Source organism: Anguilla anguilla, chromosome 12 (assembly GCF_013347855.1).
Source record: "Anguilla anguilla isolate fAngAng1 chromosome 12, fAngAng1.pri, whole genome shotgun sequence".
Taxonomy (NCBI): Eukaryota; Metazoa; Chordata; class Actinopteri; order Anguilliformes; family Anguillidae; genus Anguilla; species Anguilla anguilla.
This window is the reverse complement of record NC_049212.1, coordinates 53,701-72,943: the sequence shown is the minus strand read 5'-3', so window position 1 is coordinate 72,943 and position 19,243 is coordinate 53,701. Positions and strand designations below refer to the sequence as shown.

The 19,243-nt window shown below is 37.8% G+C and overlaps 1 protein-coding gene across 5 annotated transcripts in view; it reads left to right on the top strand.

Moving 5' to 3' along the window:
• The window catches only part of entr1 (endosome associated trafficking regulator 1), a 62,578-nt gene that overhangs the window by 32,519 nt on the left and 10,816 nt on the right, over window positions 1–19,243 (top strand). For 4 of the 5 annotated variants that reach the window (XM_035385894.1, XM_035385890.1, XM_035385893.1 and 1 more), the window contains 4 exons: window positions 14,254–14,327; window positions 15,112–15,223; window positions 15,448–15,510; window positions 18,217–18,356. In XM_035385894.1, the coding sequence (XP_035241785.1) occupies window positions 14,254–14,327; window positions 15,112–15,223; window positions 15,448–15,510; window positions 18,217–18,356 (389 nt within the window). The remainder of the gene's footprint in view (window positions 1–14,253; window positions 14,328–15,111; window positions 15,224–15,447; window positions 15,511–18,216; window positions 18,357–19,243) is intronic. The other variant, XM_035385892.1, reaches the window with a different exon arrangement.

Below are 19,243 nucleotides of genomic sequence, written 5' to 3'. Positions count from 1 at the left end.
ATCACTCTTGGCACAGCAGCGGGCTTGCACGAACCATTAGATTACAATCACTGTTCATTACATAGCTTGCTAGCTGCAGTGTGGGCTAGCTACACCTCCTAAGTTACAAAGACAGTGATGCGATGTAACTGTCACAAAAATCTGAGATTCACATAACGTGATAAAGATCACAAAACAAACAAAAAAGAGACATTGCTCAAAAATAGGTTTACCAGTTGGCAAAATAATATCTACTGTGATGGGGTATGTTTATAATTAAAATCACTGGTGGAAGACAATTATAAATATCAATAACTTAACTTAAGTTTAATAATACCATTGAGGCATCATAAACATCTTTGGCGAACCTAAAAAATCTTGCTTAAAATTTGCTAAAAGTAATGAAATGCCTAGTAAATTGTTTCTAAAACAGGATTCTCACTATTAAATGTATCATAATGTATTGGATAATTAATAATAGATTAAAACAGTTGATCTAAATATTCTTTGAAATATTTCTGTATACTGTAGCAAAGAAAAAATATTCGGCATGCACTGTGGTCTCAAATAAATTCCAAAACACAATACTTATCGATTCATTACATACAATTGAAGCCAAAAGAAATTCTAACTAAATTTTTAACTACTTCACACATTTCATGTGACAATACATTTCCTGTGTTAAATCAATTAGGGTATCTACTTTATTTCCATAAGAGGTCATTTCAAAATAATACCTAATTGCCTTTTAAATTACTTAACTTGAATCAAACGCTTGGGGTAGCCTTACACAAGCCTCCCACAATACTTTGTAGGAATTTTTGAGCATTCCACCTGACAGAACTGGTGTAGCTCAATCAAGTTTGTGGGCCTCCTTGCTGGGACATGCTTTTTCAGTTCAGTCCACAAATATTCTATGGGATTCAGGTCAGGGCTTTGTGATGGCCACTCCAATACTTTCACTTTGTTGTCTTTAAGCCATTTTGTTAGAACTTTGGAGGTATGCTTAGGATCATTGGGCCTCATTCACCAATATCTTCCTAAGTTTTTCCTTAAATTTGTTCTTAAGAAAGATCCTAAGAAAAGTCTACGTCAGATTCACCACGTGTTCTTAAACCGCAGAATTGCTCGCACGTGTTCTGAAAATGATGAATCCCATTGTCCTCGTAAATGTAAAGCGCGTGCCAGTTGTTCCTAATTAGCATAGGTAAACACCCCGCCAATCTCCATAAAAGGACATGAAACTGAAGGGCCGTATGCACACACAGAAATCGAAAAGAAAAGTTGAGAGCGAACAAAGTCAATAATGCCCAAACGAAAATCTAAAGACGGTGGAGCATCGGACTCCAAACGAAAGAAAAACTTCAGTAGTTCTGAAGTGGAGACATTGCTGTGGGAAGTGAACAGCAAGCCACCTGTCATATTTAGTAGCGTCAGTAGTGGATGTAAAATAACACAAAAAAAGATGCATGGGATGCTATTACTCGTTCAGTGAACGCTGTATCCGGAGAAGGGCACACAACTGATGAAAAAAATGGTTTGATGTAAAATCTGAGGCAAAAAAAATAAATGCTGGTGGGCGTGAGCGCAAGGAATTGCGTGTTATGCATGCAAACAACAAAGCGCTTCTCATCATATTAATACCGCTAATTAAATCAACCGGCAGTAAGCTGCATCGGAGTAAAGTCGCTACACGAAAAACTGCACAATAAATTTATTGCCGGTCATTTTGGTGTCACCCCCCACCAAATAAAATCTGTATATTTTATTTTAATAAAATAATTAGTAAAAAATATTATAAATTATAAAAATATTATTGTAATTTAAATCCTATAATATTTTACAACTGTAGAATTGAAGAAAACGCAATAACCAATTATTTTGCACAAACATGTCAGCACTCAAATGTGCGTAAGTGTGCTCTTGAGTGTGCGTAGATTCTGTTCTTACCTAAGAAGAAATCCCAAATAAGAAAACATTGGTGAATGTCAGAAACTTCGTGAAAACTGCGTACGTGGGTTTTAAGAAGAAAATTCTTCTTAAGAATGGTTGGTGAATGAGGCCCATTGTCCTGCTGGAAGACCCAGTTGCAACCAAGTTTTAACTTTCTAGCTGATGTCTGGAGATGTTGCTTCAGTATTTCTAGATAGTCCTCCTTCCACATGATGCCATCTATTTTCTGAAGTGAACCAGTCCCTTTTCGAATAAAACACCCCTACAACATGATGCTGTCACCCCCATGCTTCACAGTTTGGATGGTGTTCTTCAGATTAAAGGCCTCACCCTTTTTCCTCCATACATAGTGCTGATCATTATGGCCAAATTGTTCATTTTTTGTTTCATCTAACCAGAGAACACTCCTCCAAAAGGCTAGGTCTTCATCCTAGTGCTCATCTGCAAACTTAATTCTGGCTTTTGTATGTTGGTCTTGGAGTAGGGGCTTCTTCCTTCTGTAACAGCCTTTCAGGCCATGGCAATGTAGGATTCTCTTAATGGTGGATGTACCCGATGCCTCCAACTCCTTCACCAGTTCCTTTGTTGTTGTCTTGGGGTTCAGTTGAACATTTATGACCAAGGTTCTCTATGCCCTGGGAGTTAATTTGTGCCTCCTTCCTGAACGATGCAGTGTCTGCGTGGTCCCAAAATGTTTAGGGGTCTAAGCAGCTGAAGCTGGTGGAACCCTATGTATCTGTTAGGATTATTAGGGGTCCAAGCAGCAAAGCTGGTGGAACCCTATTGTATCTGTTAGGATTATTATTTTTCTCCACTAAAAGTGTCTGAGACTCAGCAACTTTGGCAGGTGGGTTCCTATGGCCCCCCACTACTCAGGCACTAAAAATCAAGTATGTCGCCCCGATGGTGGCGCTATAACAAAGGGTAATGCGTAAAAGGCCATAACGCCCACACCATAAGTTAGATCAACGCAAAACTTAATCGACCTATGCATCTGAATGTGCTCTACAACTTTGCTTTTGGGAGCATCTATGTCTGCCATATTGTTTGCCCGCCATTTGGACTTTCTTATTAGTTGGGGTGCGGAAGAGCTGGAGCTCCAAATCTAAGTGTTACGACATCTAGTAAACTTTACAGCAATGGAAGACAGTGCCACCCAGAGTGCATGCTAGGCTTTTGAGAGGATGAATAATTACTTTTCTTGAGCCTGCATCCATTTGACAGTATCGGGTGAGTTTGTTTAGTCTTTGAATCTGTCTTTATGCTGAGAAATAGCTAAACCATTTTATTGATAGGTTCTGAGTTTCTGTGCAAACACACTAAAACACACTGGTATAATGAAACAATGACGGTAATACATATATAGTCCGCTTCGTTTCATTGCTACCATAACATAACGACCTACAGCTGCAGTTTCTTGCTGCAATTACTAATATTGAATATAAACAAAAGACGCAATTTATGCTGTAGTCTGCCAATGTCGAAATAAATAATACGGTCCATTTGAAGACAATATCGGGTGAGTTCATTTACTCTTTAAATCCGTCATTATGCTGAGAGAAATCGTATTCTCAATTTAATCTCTAAATTGACTGTAAGCTTAGGGTTGTAACTAGGTAGTTATTTCGTAGGTGTCTTATTCTTAACTCGTCTTACCTATTGCTTGCATAGACTGCATTGTTGCTGTCTTGTTTGTGTTAGTGTTAATCAGTTTAACCTACAAGGTCCAAGTTGAACTATGCGGTTGTTCCCTGCACTTAGAATGGTGGGCTACTGCCCTCTAGGGTTTTCGACACACTTGTTCCTGGTTATGGTTATACATTTTGTTGTACGTCGCTTTGGATAAGAGCGTCTGCCAAATGCCTGTAATGTAATGTAATGCAATATTCCGTAGCAACAAGATAAACCCGACATTAGCCCTAAAATATGCCAATACAGCAGTTCAAAAATAGCTGTGCGTAATACCACACCTGTTGCTTACGGTGTTGTCGCCCTTTTTAGTACAATTTGGCTTGATTGACAATTAATTTATTCAGTAGGTGCGAGTATAAGCTTTCTAACGATGCATAACATGTCTGATTTTGCTTTTGGAATAGCGTTTTATAGGTCAGCGTAACCAAAATTTTTCTTATCTGCCAATGTATAAATAAATAAAACGGTAGGCTACTTTGTGCGCAGCACGCAGATCGCGAGTTGATATTCCGTCTCTTTTTTCGTTTTTTCTCAATGTCGTATTTATTATTTGAAATGTGTATTTATGTGTTATTATTCTATCTGTCTCTGTGGCGCTCTGAAATGTGCATTCTCTGCTAAGCTGAGCAATGGATTGGAATATGTGTCTGACATAGTGTTGCACGGTATACCAAAACTTTAGCACTTTCTTGGTACTTAAAAAAAATAAAAAATAAAAAAAAGAAACAGTTCGGTATTAGAATATTCCGACGTTTGGTAGTTTTGAGTCAAATGTAAAAGCCAGGGAAAATTGTCTCCCGCATTACTGATTGAGAGGATGAACAGTGTAATTTGTCAGAATCTTCGCTAGAAGGCAGTAGCAACTAAGGTTGCCAAGTGAGGTGACTTGCGCTTGTGCACTCAGCTCCTTGATACATCTAAGTGTTACGACATGCCATCTAAGTGTTAACGACATAGTAAAGGCCTTTACGGGAAGCGCCAGGACATATCCACGGCGACGTAACTAAGTCATCCGACAGCGTCTCTTACCACAAAATTGGCCATAAGTCATCAATATTTTATACGATCATCATGATATTCAGTAGATATGTTGGGTGAAGGTGTATGATCATGAGGACAGAGCCATTTTAAAATCGCTCTATAGGGGGCGCGATGCTGCCAATGCTTGGACCCCTCCCAACGCCGCTTGCGGCTTTAATTATTATTATTTTTTATTTATTTATTTATGTATTTATTTATTTATTTTTCTCCACTAAAAGTGTCTGAGGATCAGCAACCATTAGTCCTAGAGCAACCCAAATGGCTGGTGGGTTCTTATGGCCCCCACACTACTCAGGCACTACAAATCACCTATATCGGCCAGATGGTGGCGCTATAACAAAGGCCATAACTCCCACACCATAAGTCAGATCAACACAAAACTTTACCGACCGATGAATCTGAATGTACTCTACAACTTTGCTTTTGGGACCACCATATTGTTTGCCCGCCATTTGGACTTTTTTATTAGTTGTGGTGCGGAAGAGCTGTAGCTCCACATCTAGAGTGTTACGACATCTAGTAAACTCCTTTATGGCAAGCGACTAGAAAACATCCATGGTGACGCAACTAAGTAATCCAACATCGTCGGGTCTAGTTTTCATCATTGAGGGGAGGGTCTGAACTTCATAATGGACAATTATCTATCTGTGCATTCATATCAATATTCTTTCACCACTCAAAAATTGTATTCCATCATAGCAACAAGATAAACCCAACAATAGCCCTAAGATATGCCAATACGGCAGTGAAAATGCTGCTCACTGAGTAACAAAATAAACGAGACAACATTTTTTAAAATGATACCATATCATTATGCGGTCAATATCTGTGACTAAATATTGAAGTAATATACAACCTTCCCATTGGTTTTACGCGTAGAGATGTCCCTTTTGAGACTGAGTGGTCATATACTGTCTTGGACAATCCGTTCTTGAAATATACTCACATCTGTGATGCTTGGGTACCATCAAAAATAGCTGTATGTAATACCACACCTGTTGTTTATGGCATTGTCGCCCTTTTTAGTACATCCTGGGTGGATTGACAATTCATTTATTCAGTAGGTGAATTAGCTTTCTAATGATGTATAACATGTCTGAGTTTGCTTCTGGAATAGCGTTTTATCGATCAGCGTAACCTAACAATTTTATTATCATCGCATTCACTTACGCATTCACTCTGGGTTAGCAGTAGCTAAAAGGCACTGCACCTAACGAAATGTTGTCAACGATTTTTCACAATTTCTTGGAAAATACTATTATTATTTAGAACTTCTGGGCATAGCTAATCCATATGTTTGCTGATAGACCTATCTGACACTTTTCTGAAGCAAAACAGAAGCAGATAGGACATTGATTTATTGGCTCTGTCTCTATACTACTGAACACAGATAAAATGTCATATTGCTATGTTAGTATTACTGCTCAAAATATTGTGGTATATACGTTATTTTTGAAATTGAGTGTTTTTAAATAGGTTAGTGGTATTATATAATGTGGATATTTCACGCTGTAATGTAAGCTTTAGTCTAATAGTTTTTGTGATGCATCCAACAGTGATGATGAGAGTTTTGGAACATTGCTAAATCGTGGTGGACGGTTGAAAATTCTTTTCATATCATCCCATCGTCATCATCATTATGCTGAGAAATAACTAAACCATTTTTATTGATAGTATTTGAATTTCTCCCTAAACACGCGAAAACACGCTGGTATAATAAAACAATGACGGTAAATATAGCCTATATATATAGTCCGCTTCGTTCCGTTGCTACCATAATATGACAAACTTTCTTTTGTCTACAACTGCAGTTTCTCGCTGCAATTACTAATATTGAATATAAACAAAAGACGCAATTTATGCTGTAGTCTGCCAATGTCAAAATAAATAAGATACTCTGCACGCAGCTCGAAGGTAGTAGGGATGGCAAGTTGAAATTTAGTTTTTTTTTTTCCAATGTCATATTTATTATTTGAAATATGTATTATTATTTTATCTGTATCTGAGGTGCCCTGAAGTGTGCATTCTCTGCTAAACTGAGCAGTGGATTGGAATATGTGTCTGACGTAGTGTTGCACAGTATTCCAGAACTTCAGCACTTTTTCAGTACTTAAAAAAAAGAAACGATTCGGTATGGTACAAGCCAGGGAAATGTGTCTCCCATATTACTGATTGAGAGGATGAAAAGTGTAATTTGTCAGAATCTTCGCTAGATGGCAATAGCAACTAAGGTTGCCAAGTGAGGTGATGTTGCGCTTGTGCACTCACTCATTAATACAGTGTAAGCTTCGACTCTGTTTTATTATAGGAAGATCCTGTATTGTTATTTAAATATCCTGTTTACAGATGTATTTAAAAGTGAAAGACCTGTTTAAAGATTATGTAGTTTACAACTGTTTAATTTTTGAAATATATTTCATATATTTTTCTATTGTTTGGTGTTGTAACACTATAAGCCTATGCTTATTAATATGTTGAACAGGCTTCAACTTAAAGGTTGTTAATAAACCAGGTTTTCAATAAACCGTGAATTTGAAAACGAGGTCAACCCTTGATGTTTCTGATCTATTAAGGAAATTTCATAATCGTTACGTTTCGAGTATTGAATCAGTATCCATATCGAGTATCGTGATACTAAACCTGGTATCGGTATCATAGTCAAAATTTTGGTATCGTCACAACACTAGTGTGACACCTTTTTTAGTTGCGGCATGGAAGCACCAAGCATGGTATTCAGTAGATATGTTGGGTGAAGGTGTATGATCATGAGGACAAAGTCATTTTAAAATCGCTCCATAGGGGGCGCCAATGCTTTGACCCCTCCCAATGCCGCTTGCAGCTTTAATTCGAAATAATTATTAATTGTTTGTACAGATGCTCATGGTACCTTCAGTTGTTTGGAAATTTCTCCTAAGGAGGAACCGGACTTGTGGAGGTCCACAATTCTTTTTCTGTATGTTGCTTGAATTTTCCCATGGTATCAAGGGCAAAAAGCCAGTGGCTCTAAAGGTAGGCCCTTGAATACAGCCACAGGTGCCGATTAACTCTCAGTTAACTCCTTATCATGACAATTGGTCAATCAGAAGCTTCCAAAAAGTCATTACATCAGTTTCTGGAATCTTCCAGACTGTTTAAGGAGACAGTCAGCTTGGTGTATGTAAACCTTTGACCCACTGGAATTCTGTTATAGTGAATTAAAGCTGAAATAAATCTATCTCTAATCGGTTGTTTTAAAATTACCTCTGATGTGAACAAGCAGATGCCGTAATTGGTGTATGTAAACTTTTGGCCTCAACTGTGTGTGTGTGTGTATATATATATATATATATGTGTGTGTGTGTGTGTGTGTGTGTGTGTGTAGATGGATGCATACAGTGCTGGCAAATGTCCATCCTTTCCCCTTCAGTCGTGGCCTTGTGTGGCTTTTTTTGAAGACGTGCCTTTGGATGACAGAAATGTAACAGTATGCTCAAAACAATAACACGGTCAACTCATCCTCTAATCAGTATTAGAGTATATAGAGATGATTTTAGTACATTTTCAACTGTCATGAACAACAGATTGTATGTAAGGTTGTATCTCCCTAAGATTTATTTGTTTAACTGATTTTAAAAGTCTCCATATATAAGATCTGAACTAAATCAAAATCCAAAATTTCCCAGTAGCCTACACATCAGGGAAACATCTGGCTAATAATCCATTCTTTTTTCAGCAGTGTACTGTAGACTGCAAGTAACCTTAGTTTGCAACAGTATTTTAGCTAGCTGTCATTCAATCATTGCAAGCTTGCTCCTCGATCGTTAATCACAAGTTGATTATCGCTTATTTTGTTGTAGTTTAATGTGATTAGACACAAAATAAGCATCTCTGTTGCAAAACTAGTCCAGTTGAACTACGTATAAACAGTGGAGAGCGGAGAGCAAGACTACCTACTGCTGCCAGGCTTTAATATAATAGTTCTCTGACACTAATACCTTCTATTCTAGCTGGTGAAGGTGCTACTCATCGAGGAATCTTGAAAATAATGTTTCTGTGCCATGAATTAGTGACTTCAACCTAGAATATATGTTGGTACCAAACATATATCAGCTGAACCAGGGTGCCCTAACTAAGGTTACTAAATCTGGTGAGTGAGATCTAAATATCCTAGAGTATGTCCCAATCAATGTTTATATGAAATAACACTAGGGTCCATCTGGACACTGAAACTAACATCTCTCCCGGAGCTGCTGCACTTCTGGTCAGTGAAACTATCACTATGCCCAGTGAGTAACCTGTATTATGGTGTTACCCTTAAACTGCATGTAAGGCCAATGTACTGACTGGTCCTTGCAGAGATGCACACCCCCATTAGCGTATATGCAAACTGTGTATGTTAGATGCACTGAAAAGGAAAAATGATTATAATGCCACAATATGACAGTTGGAAATAAACTGAGGATAGGTAATTCAATGACGCTGAAACATTTTATTTAAGAAGCAAGACAAATAAGACCACTATTCCACTGATAGAGAAAAGGCATAGAGTCTAACAAACTAAGACAAGGAAAAGGAACACAGATTCTCGTACGAGTGGAGTATGTTGGCCTATCTCTTGTATAATAAAGCTCATCTGGCCAACTAAGTCAGAGGTGTCATGTGGGGTTCGGTGTAGATGTACTAATGACCTGGGCTGCGTTTCCGAGTTTCAATGTACCGTAACATTTTACGAAGGCTCCTAAGGTATACCTTTCAAAGGGAAACCTCTTTTTTATGAGTGTTTCCCAAACTACACCTTAACAGTTGCCTTAAGGGACACCTCAAAGGTACATCGTAAGTTGGAGCTGGCCTTCACTGTGGTGCTGAAAAGTTTATCAATCGATGCCAAGCGAATCGATTGTCTCACTTGTAAAGGCTTGTGAATGACGTTTTAATATAACAAGTGTTACCATAATCATTTTACATCAATCTAATATTGCAGAAGAGGAAGCTATGCGTAATAGAGATCATCTGTTAATCTCTTTAAGAGTCAGTTAAAACGAGACCTTGTGATAGTTTCAATAAATATGTACATATAGACTACAAAGGATAAAATAAAAAGCATCGGGACATATAAGCCATAGTCTGGGACTTCGTGGAAGCCCAGGGAAAAGGATATAGGCTACATATGGGTGAATTATTTTGTTCTTATTGAAACAAAGGTCTAATGTTAATTTGTTTTTGTCACAATATATAGGCAACTGTAGCAGCATATCCACTGATTCCCGCAAACTTTTCTCTGCAATGCAAAAATGATCGTAGATGAAAGGCAAAAGCGCGTCTGTGGAAATTGACCATGATGAATTCAATAACGGGTGCCTTCTGAATAGGTTTACCTGTTAAAGTGATTTGCTCATCCACCTTAATTTGCTGTTGGATAATCTTAAATTTAACCAAGACTATCATTATTGGGTTGTTTACCGAAAAGCGTAAAACAACATGGTAAGAAAAATGTTAGTGCTATTTTGTTTTATATAGATGAGCTAAAGGAAGGGGATGTGGATCATTTGGCTATGTTTGTTCATTATGAGCCACCGTACCTGTATGTGTGTTCATGGCTAGGCCAATCAACGTGCCCTAGATCGGTCATGCAAGTAGACTCACTCAAAGTTGGCTTTGCACACACAGGTTTTATATTCTTAATAAACTGGCGGTTTGTTCCAAGTCAGTATGATCATTGACTCACACACAAACAAACTAATTTCTACAGGGCTTGCAGTCGGAAAAGCCATATCCTCAGTTAGTGCCACTACGTATAAATTTAAAAAACTTTTTTTTTTCACAAATTGGATTAGTATCATGGATTGGCCCTATACTTAATTACCCTCATGATGGGGATAGACAGGTAAAACGACAACATTCTCATGACGTGCTATGCTCAGAAACGTTGATTGGATAATTACTTTTCATAAAGTTAATATTAAACTGTCATTTTTGCATGCTGATGTGCTACTAGATGCGCACTGTAGTACAACTGTCGATTTGAAAAGCAAAATGTTGGCATAATAAGGCAAAACTGTGACAGGATTAGCGGAGCGCAGTGCTAAGGGACGGCTTACGAGTGCCTCAGACCACCTTTTTAAAGGTATACCTTTCATAAGGTATACCTTAGCTAATGAGATGCTGGGAAACAGCTCAAGACCTAAAGGAAGACCTTAAGGTATACCTTACGATGCACGTAGCGCTAAGGAGACTCTGGGAAACGCAGCCCTGAGGCATAGGTGGGTTGTTATGATGGTCAGTTGTAATAGGGGCACTGTCACTACTAGCTGTAGGAACTTCCTAGGAGAAGGAGATAGGAGAACGCATACCTCTGCCTCTACCAACATTACTGGGTGTGGCGAACCTCAAGTGGCATCTTAGTTTTTAATTTTCGATTTAACCTTAGTACTCAAATTTCTATTTAGTACACTCCACCCCCCCCCCCCCCCCCACACAAAAGAGAAATCAGCATAGAAATCAATAAAAAACAATAACTAATTTGCATTACACATTACTGTTATGTGAATGGTCACACAAAACCCACTGCGACACTTCACTGTACAGTACTCTGCTTCAGTACAATGTTACTCATGCATACTGTGGACCCATAAATACTATGAGCTGGACACCTCCCGACGTGATGTGACAAGCAGGATGGTCACTGGTTCGGTTCGGCAATCAGTTTGATTGAAGATCTGGGTCACGGCACCAATGTGACCCTTGTGTTGCCCGTCCCACCAATAATGCACACAGGAGAGGATATCTTGGTGGATGATGTGGTCTTGTGGTCTGTAATTCTGCAACCATGAGTTCAGCACAAGGTGATATTGCATCATCCACTGGTCATTTATTTGTCACAGCGCTGGATTTTCGTATCTGCTCTTATAATATGTTATATAATATGATATATAATACACATACATATACTATAATACAATACACATATATTATATATACATATAATATTTCGAGACGTGTGATCGTATAGTGGATTTACTATTTATTTCTATGACATACCTCTTAATTAACCAGCATCATCCGTTTTTTTTTATTTATGTGAAAGAAAACCATCCAAGGTGAACATGAAATGTTACTGTCGTTTCTTGCTCTCATGGCGGCCATTTCGTCATGTTCGTTCGCACCAGCCCGCTAATTATTTACACCATTTAGCAATTAAAACGCTCGGTAGAATCAACATCGGTACTCTTTTCAGTAATTAATTACAACATTAACATTAACTGCAACCATGAGTTCAGCATAAGATGATATTGCATTATCCACTGGTCATGTATTAGTCTATGGGGAAACATATTTGTTTCAGTTACGAATGAAATAGCATAGCTAACATGTGCGTCTGTTACGAATCTGGAATCCTTTAAAATAGCATGTGATGGAATGAATATGTACTGTATATGCGTATGTCATTGTAGGTGTTTGATAGATTTTACGTTCATTTTAAATGTGTTATTACATTACTTTTACGGAGCACTACTGGAACGTGACTTACCACAGCTGGATTCGTATCTGCTGTGTATTTTCTGTTTCCAGCGGCTTCTATAAGCTATTCTACCAGACCAGTAGGTGTCTCTAGCTGAACACATTTTAGCAGGAATTTCACCATAAAAGAACTGTCTATTTACAATCCGTTACACACGCTCACGGTGTGATAGCTTTCGACCCCACCAACTTGGCGCCTAGATAATTGCTGCGTATCCCTATAGAGCACCACCGACGACTAGCGGGAACCGCACAGTATTTCCAGGCCCCTCCATTCACACCAGTGAATGGAGTAAAGTCTAATTGAATAATTAGCAAATACAATTCCAAAATCCAACAGGTCTGAAAAACTAAGTGAGTGCAGGCTATTAGAATCTTATAGTATCGCGTATCGCAGTGCGAACGTAGTCATAGAGACATCTGAATTCATAAGTGCCTGGGTCAATTCCCTCTAAATAATTTTAAGTGTTGAGGTTGATAGAGGGTGATCTCCATTTATTCTGGGTTCAGTATTCAGAGTGCTGTGCCACTAACAGGGTAGCTGAGGGTCACCCACTAAACGGTGATCCTTGAACACTGAACTGTAATTAAATTTTATTGTATAATTTCAAATTTATTTAAATTTAATAACTCACCTAGGTACTATCAACCTTATGACAAAACACAGTACACCACTATGCATCTGTAGCATTCGGTCCACCAGAGAGGCGGATTGGTCTCAGCCCAGGTGCTTAAAGGTGTGCTGCTCTGCACAGTTCGGGGCCAAGACCGGGAGCTAACATCGAGAGCGTAATTATGATTTTTGTTTCGATTTTGTTTGAGCACTAAAGTCAATTAAAGTAATCCTCAACTGGGACGCTGGAGGAGCTGGGACCTGGCCGGGAAGGCAGGCCAGCTACGGGCAGCGCACAGAAAAGTGGTTGTGCCGTTTTACTTGATTTTGTTTTCGTTATTTTATCTTGTTGTTTCAGTTTATTGTTTTTGCCCAGGGGGGGAAGGGTGAAGAGGATCACTTTTTTGATTTCATGTTTGTGGTTGCGCTCTCTCTCTCCATGCGACAGACAACGGTGTTCCCCGGCACTGCCGCATTTCCCTCCCTGGGGTGTCATGTTTAGCATGTGACAACAACCTTTTACAATCTCCTAAAACTCTGTTAGCTTTCAGATTAATATTAAGCAGCAGGGATCCCACATGGTGCTGCAACACCTTGCTTCTGCTGAAAAATAATTTACTACTTTCATTAAGAATAAATGAAAGGTATTTCTTGAATTAAATTCCTTCTAAAGCTCTTTCGCTGCTTTGTAGGAAACAGTAAAATTTATACTTTGATGCAAAATCATTTCATATACAGACCAGAAAAAATGAGGAATTTTAAACAAGGGAAATGATAAAAATCTTGATGAGGATTTGAGGTTGCTCCTGACTGGCTTCTGTGACTGGGATATTCTTGCAGCACCATTGTTGTTAGAAGAAGTGCAGCCACCATGGGTCTCCAAGTGTCATATCTTAAATGACACAGAGAGAAAAGAGAGCAGTATACATTCTTACAACTAAAAAACCCAATATAACAAACACAAAAATATGTCTGTCCACCTTCTATATGAGGCTATTTGGTATGCTTCTCACATGTAGTGAGATTTGTTTACAATTTGAGCCAGGGATTCCTTTAATGAATGCAGATATTTCTACAGGGTTTGCCATAGAAACAAACAACCATCCAGGTTTAGCATCAAAATAGATAGCTAGATAGCAGAAGTTCCCAACCAGATTAACACACCAAGGTAAATGTTTCTTCGCACACAAGGACAAGGCAAGCAGCCAATTAACTGACCATTGTCTCATGTGGATCTGTTCCTGAACAGTCTTCTATAATAATCTATAGTCTTTTGCTCATGTTCTGATCTATGTTCTATTGCTCTTTGATCCAGTTTAATCCCTGAGATAAAAAGTGATCCAACTGTTTACATAAATTAATTACAAATGGATCTTGTCTCCTTAAAGTTGTCTAAATTGGCATCAGAAACATTGTATAAATATTATTTTCTTGTTAACTAAATAGCTAATATAATTTTATTTGTGTTCCTACTTTAGCTCAGAGAGGAGAATGCACAGCTTAGGAACCATGTTAAGAAGCTTTTGAAGAAGTCTGAGTCTGATAATCAATGGTAGGTGTAATGGGAGGTGAGCCAAGAATGTGTAAACCAAAGCACTAATTATTAACTTGCATGTTTTAAAATTCTATGATCTAGTTGATCTTAAAACTGCACAGATAATGTACAAAGCACAAAATAATTTGCTTCGTATCTGTATTCAGAGGTTGTTTGAAATTAGAGAGAGCCAGTATGACATTAGGGGAATATGTATGTTTAAAAAAATCAAGGGTAAGGACAAATATAAAGATGAGATGTATATCTGTCAAAGGGGTTAATTTGTGGAATAGTTGTGACAAGGAATTAAGAATGTGTAGTTCACTTTGCAAATTTTAAAAAATGTTTAAAAATAATGTGGTAAACAAATATAAAACGGAGGTATGATCATTATTGTGTATGAAATGTTTGGAACTTTTGTTTTTGTTTCTGTTCTGCTTTGTTTTTGTATAACCTAAACCTAGTAGTGAAAGGGTTGCCTATTAGAATATGTTATGTAAAAAGGGTAGGTATAATAAGCTAAAGCTTCTGCCTACACCTTTTCAGTCAATATTTTTTTGTTTTCCTTTTAATATAATTAATGCCTTATTGTTATTTATTTATTTGTATGTGCATTCTTTTTGGAAAATTGTTAATAAGGACCGAAATAAATAAACTAAAACTACTAAATATCTGGCAGTGCTGCTTCTCACTCAAATAATTTGACTAACCTGTATCTTGAACATTTAAATATATTAAGTGAAAAAGGGTATGCTAAGAATGCAATATGTATAATTAAAGAAGTCTACTGTCTGTGCTACAGGATCAGAGACCTGAAAGAGCAGCTGCATAAGCAAAAGTTGAAAGAGGAGAGGGAGGCGCAGGCACTGGAGACCATGGTGCAATCGGTGGAGCAGAACCTGCAGAAGATGACCGTATGTGCCTGTATGCCTCTCCAATAAAAAAAAGTAGATTATTTTTCTGAACAAGTTATACAAAAAAGCAAGCACAGAGACAGCGCCTTGAATTTCTGAATGTTATTTTAGACAATGAAATTATTTTAATGAATAACAATGACTGGCTTGTAACAATAGAGTAACTATTTAAAATTCACATTTTGTTTATTTAAAAAAAAAACTTTCATCCTTTTTTTCCCCAGAAACGAGCAATTAAAGCTGAAACCAATGCCTCAAACCTTAAACAAGAACTTCTTCAGCTGCAGGTATATATTTTTCTGCCATGCTGAATAGTTGAATATGTTGAATATATTATGTTGAATGTATATATATATATATATATATATATTATCAAAGGTATGGATTATCCATCATCTTGCCAAATTCGATTTCTTGTGTGACCGTCCATGTCTGTAACCTAAAGGGGGCACCCTATTTAAAGCTTTATAACTCCAGATGTGAACACCACACAGACTTGAAAAATGGCTTAAATGAAGAAGGACTGTTGTACCATTTACAATACTAGCTTAGTTTACTTTATATTCATAATTTTGGAAGAAATAAAGTGCTACAAATTCAAAAAATCTAAAATGAATTTGCTCTTTTTTAGTTCGCAATGAAATACTGAAAGATTGCACATATACAGCAGGTTAAACTATACATGTCCTGGATCAAAAACTTCTTGACCACAAGTTCGTAAAATCTAAGGGTGGATATGTAGAACTACTAAAGATCTATGAATCAATTCGATTTGGAGATGCTGGGTACTAAGCAGTGTAGCCAGCATCTCCAAATCTCTCCAATATGTAAATTATGCATTGCTGTAGATCACAACATATTCACGTATTTTACTACAAATCAACTGTTTTTACTCAAGAAACTCACTGTTGCATCATTTTCAAGTGGGAATTACAAGCTTTCCGTCAGTACAGTGGTCTAAAATAAATAGGGGTCCAGAAACATATCCAGAATCTTTCCAGAAAGGGATATAATGCTTTTCGTCCATTGTAAAGAATACAAATGAGCCCCTTATGAAGGTTTAAGATGAATTGATATCAGCTTTTAAAATAATACAAAAATATTGTCACACAATGCTGTACATTACCTAAATGTGTAATAATTAACTCTTGTATGCATTTCTATACTCTCGTATGTTTTCTTGTATGGGGATGGGACGACATGAAAACAGTTTTCAACCGTCCACCACGTTTTGGCAATGTCCAAACGCTCTCGTCATTACTGTTGCATGAATCACAAATGCTACTAGACTACCAATGAACGCTTGCATTACAGTGTGAAATATCCTCATTATAAAATACCACTAACCTATTAAAAGACACTCAATTTCAAAAATAACGTATATAACCGAAATATTTTGAGCAGTATTACGTACGTAACAATGATGACATCTTATCTGTTTTCAGTAGACCCCTTCAGAGGCAGTAAATCAATGATATAGTTCTATCCGCTTCTGTCTTATGCCAGAAAACGATGTCGGCTTGGTTTATCAGCAAACGTATGGCTTAGCTATGTCCAGAAGTCCCCGATAATAGTAGAATTTTCCAAGAAATTACAAAATATCGTTGACAATGTTTTGTTAGGTGCAGCGTCTTTTACTGCTACCACAGAGTAAATAGGTAAGTGAACGCGATCATAACAACACTTCCGATTACGCTGACCTATAAAACGCTATTCCAAAAGCAAAATTAGACATGTTATACATCGTTAGAAAGCTTATACTCTCACATACTGAATAAATGAATTGTCAATCAAGCCAGACTGTACTAAAAAGTGCGACAATGCCGTAAACAACACGTGTGGTATTATGCACAGCAATTTTGGAAGGTACCCAGGCATCCCAAATGCGCTAATATTTCACAAACGGATTGTACAAGACAATATATGACCACTCAGCCTCAAAAGGGACATCTCTATGCGTAAAACCAATGCTAAGGTTGTATATTTATTCAATATTTAGTCCCAGATATTGACTGTAGAATGACATGGTATCTTTTTTAAAAACTTTTTTAGTTTATTTAGTTATTCAGTGAGCAGCATTTTCACTGCTGTATTGGTGTATCTTAGGGCTACTGTCAGGTTAATATTGTTGCTATGACGGAGTAAGATTTTTGAGTGGTGAAAGAAGGTGTATTTGCAGATGAGACTGCAGAGAGGGGCTGCGTGTTAAACGAACGACCAGAGCGACAATGTTGGCGCTGTGAAACTACGTATTCGGCACAGTTGTCATGTATCGTCTACTAATGAAAGTAAAACAACGTGTTTCTGTTTTTAATTCAGTGCTACTACAATACTTTGGTTGTAGTAGCACTGAATGTCTGAGTTTAGTAGTCTCGGGCCACCGGCATGCCGACCACTAGGGGCTTTGCGCTAAGAGGTTAATAGACAGAAAAAAGAACTATTAGCTCAGCATGAAGGTGAGTAACCATGTGTGACAGCAGACAATGTGATCTACATCATTTATGTAGTGTTATGTTTAAGGCTTTATAACTCCAGATGGGAGCATTATATAGACTTGGAAAATATATAAACGTGTTACGACTGAGAGGGGTGTTACGTAATGGGATTATACTGTATATTTATGATTGTTTCTCCATTGGCATTCTGAAAAAAGATTTTCCTTTACTCCTATGCTTTCTGGTTTATGGGAACAAATATGTTGAGCCTTGTCGTTGACAAGTGACCTCTAATGCATGGTTACTGGTAAATCAGGGTGGAAACTTCTGCACACCTTTTGCTGAAAGTGTCTGTTAAATGGCTCAATTGAAAATGGTTAATTATGCAGGTGTAAATGACTCCCCACATCATACCAGGCCTGCTTTAACAGCTCACATCAACCAAGTATCCCCACTGGTGCCATTTGAAACCATTAGTAGGACTGCTTGTCTAACTTGCACTTTAGAACCACAACTCATGTTGTGAAATACTTTAAAGCCAATATTTTAATTTTTCAGGACCAATTGGAAGTGTACCGCAGTGATAATGAGAGACTTCGAGCTGCAGAAACAACTGCTTTGAACGCCATGAAACAAAATGCACAGATTGCATCAGAATATCTCAGCAAAGCTGCCAACAATGCACAGACTTCCATCAGGTGAATTACAAATATATTTGTAATAATCTCATTTTGAAATGAGTCTGTTCTTGCAAGAGCAATAAATGAAGTGATGACATGAGTGAATTATTATAAATTTGTCTGGCATGTGCTATGTATACAGGTTGTACTGTACAGTAACAGTAGTGAGCCCTGATTGTGTCATTAGTGGGAACCTGTTGGCTTTGTTCTACTGAAGTAAGCTATGGTTGATTTATGTACGTGAGGGTTGATAAAATAATGTACACAGTGAGCTCCAATGTGTTTGGGACAAAGACATTTTTTCCTTTATTTGGCTGTGTACACCACAATTTTAGATTTATAATCAAACAATTGTTTGGACCCAGCTTCTTTTCGTGACGTCAAAGTCAGGACGATGCAGGAACTCACCAAGACAACAAACACTTTACTGAAGAAAGTGTAAGTTTATTGTAATCACACTGGCCAGAATCACAGCATAAGTTTGCGGTGCATGTACTGGACTTCTAGCCAGGTTTAAAGACCTTCTGGGGCCTTGCCTGGGTATGCATGTCAGAGTGATGGCAAGAGTATGGAGGCCAAAATGAACTGCCCAACATATTCCTCCCATACAGCTTTTCTTCTCGCTGGAACAACATGTGTCTACTGGCAGTGCATTTAAATTTGCTGCGGCTGTGCTCATTTACATAACCAGTCTTAGTAAATACCTAGCTAAAGTGAAAACACATTTTCTATGGGATTCAGGTCAGGGCTTTGTGATGGCCACTCCAGTACTTTCACTATGTTGTCTTTAAATCATTTTGTTACGACTTTGGAGGTCTTCTTAGGATCATTGTCCTGCTGGAAGAGCCAGTTGCGACCAAGTTTTAACTTTCTAGCTGATGTCTTGAGGTGTTGCTTCAGTATTT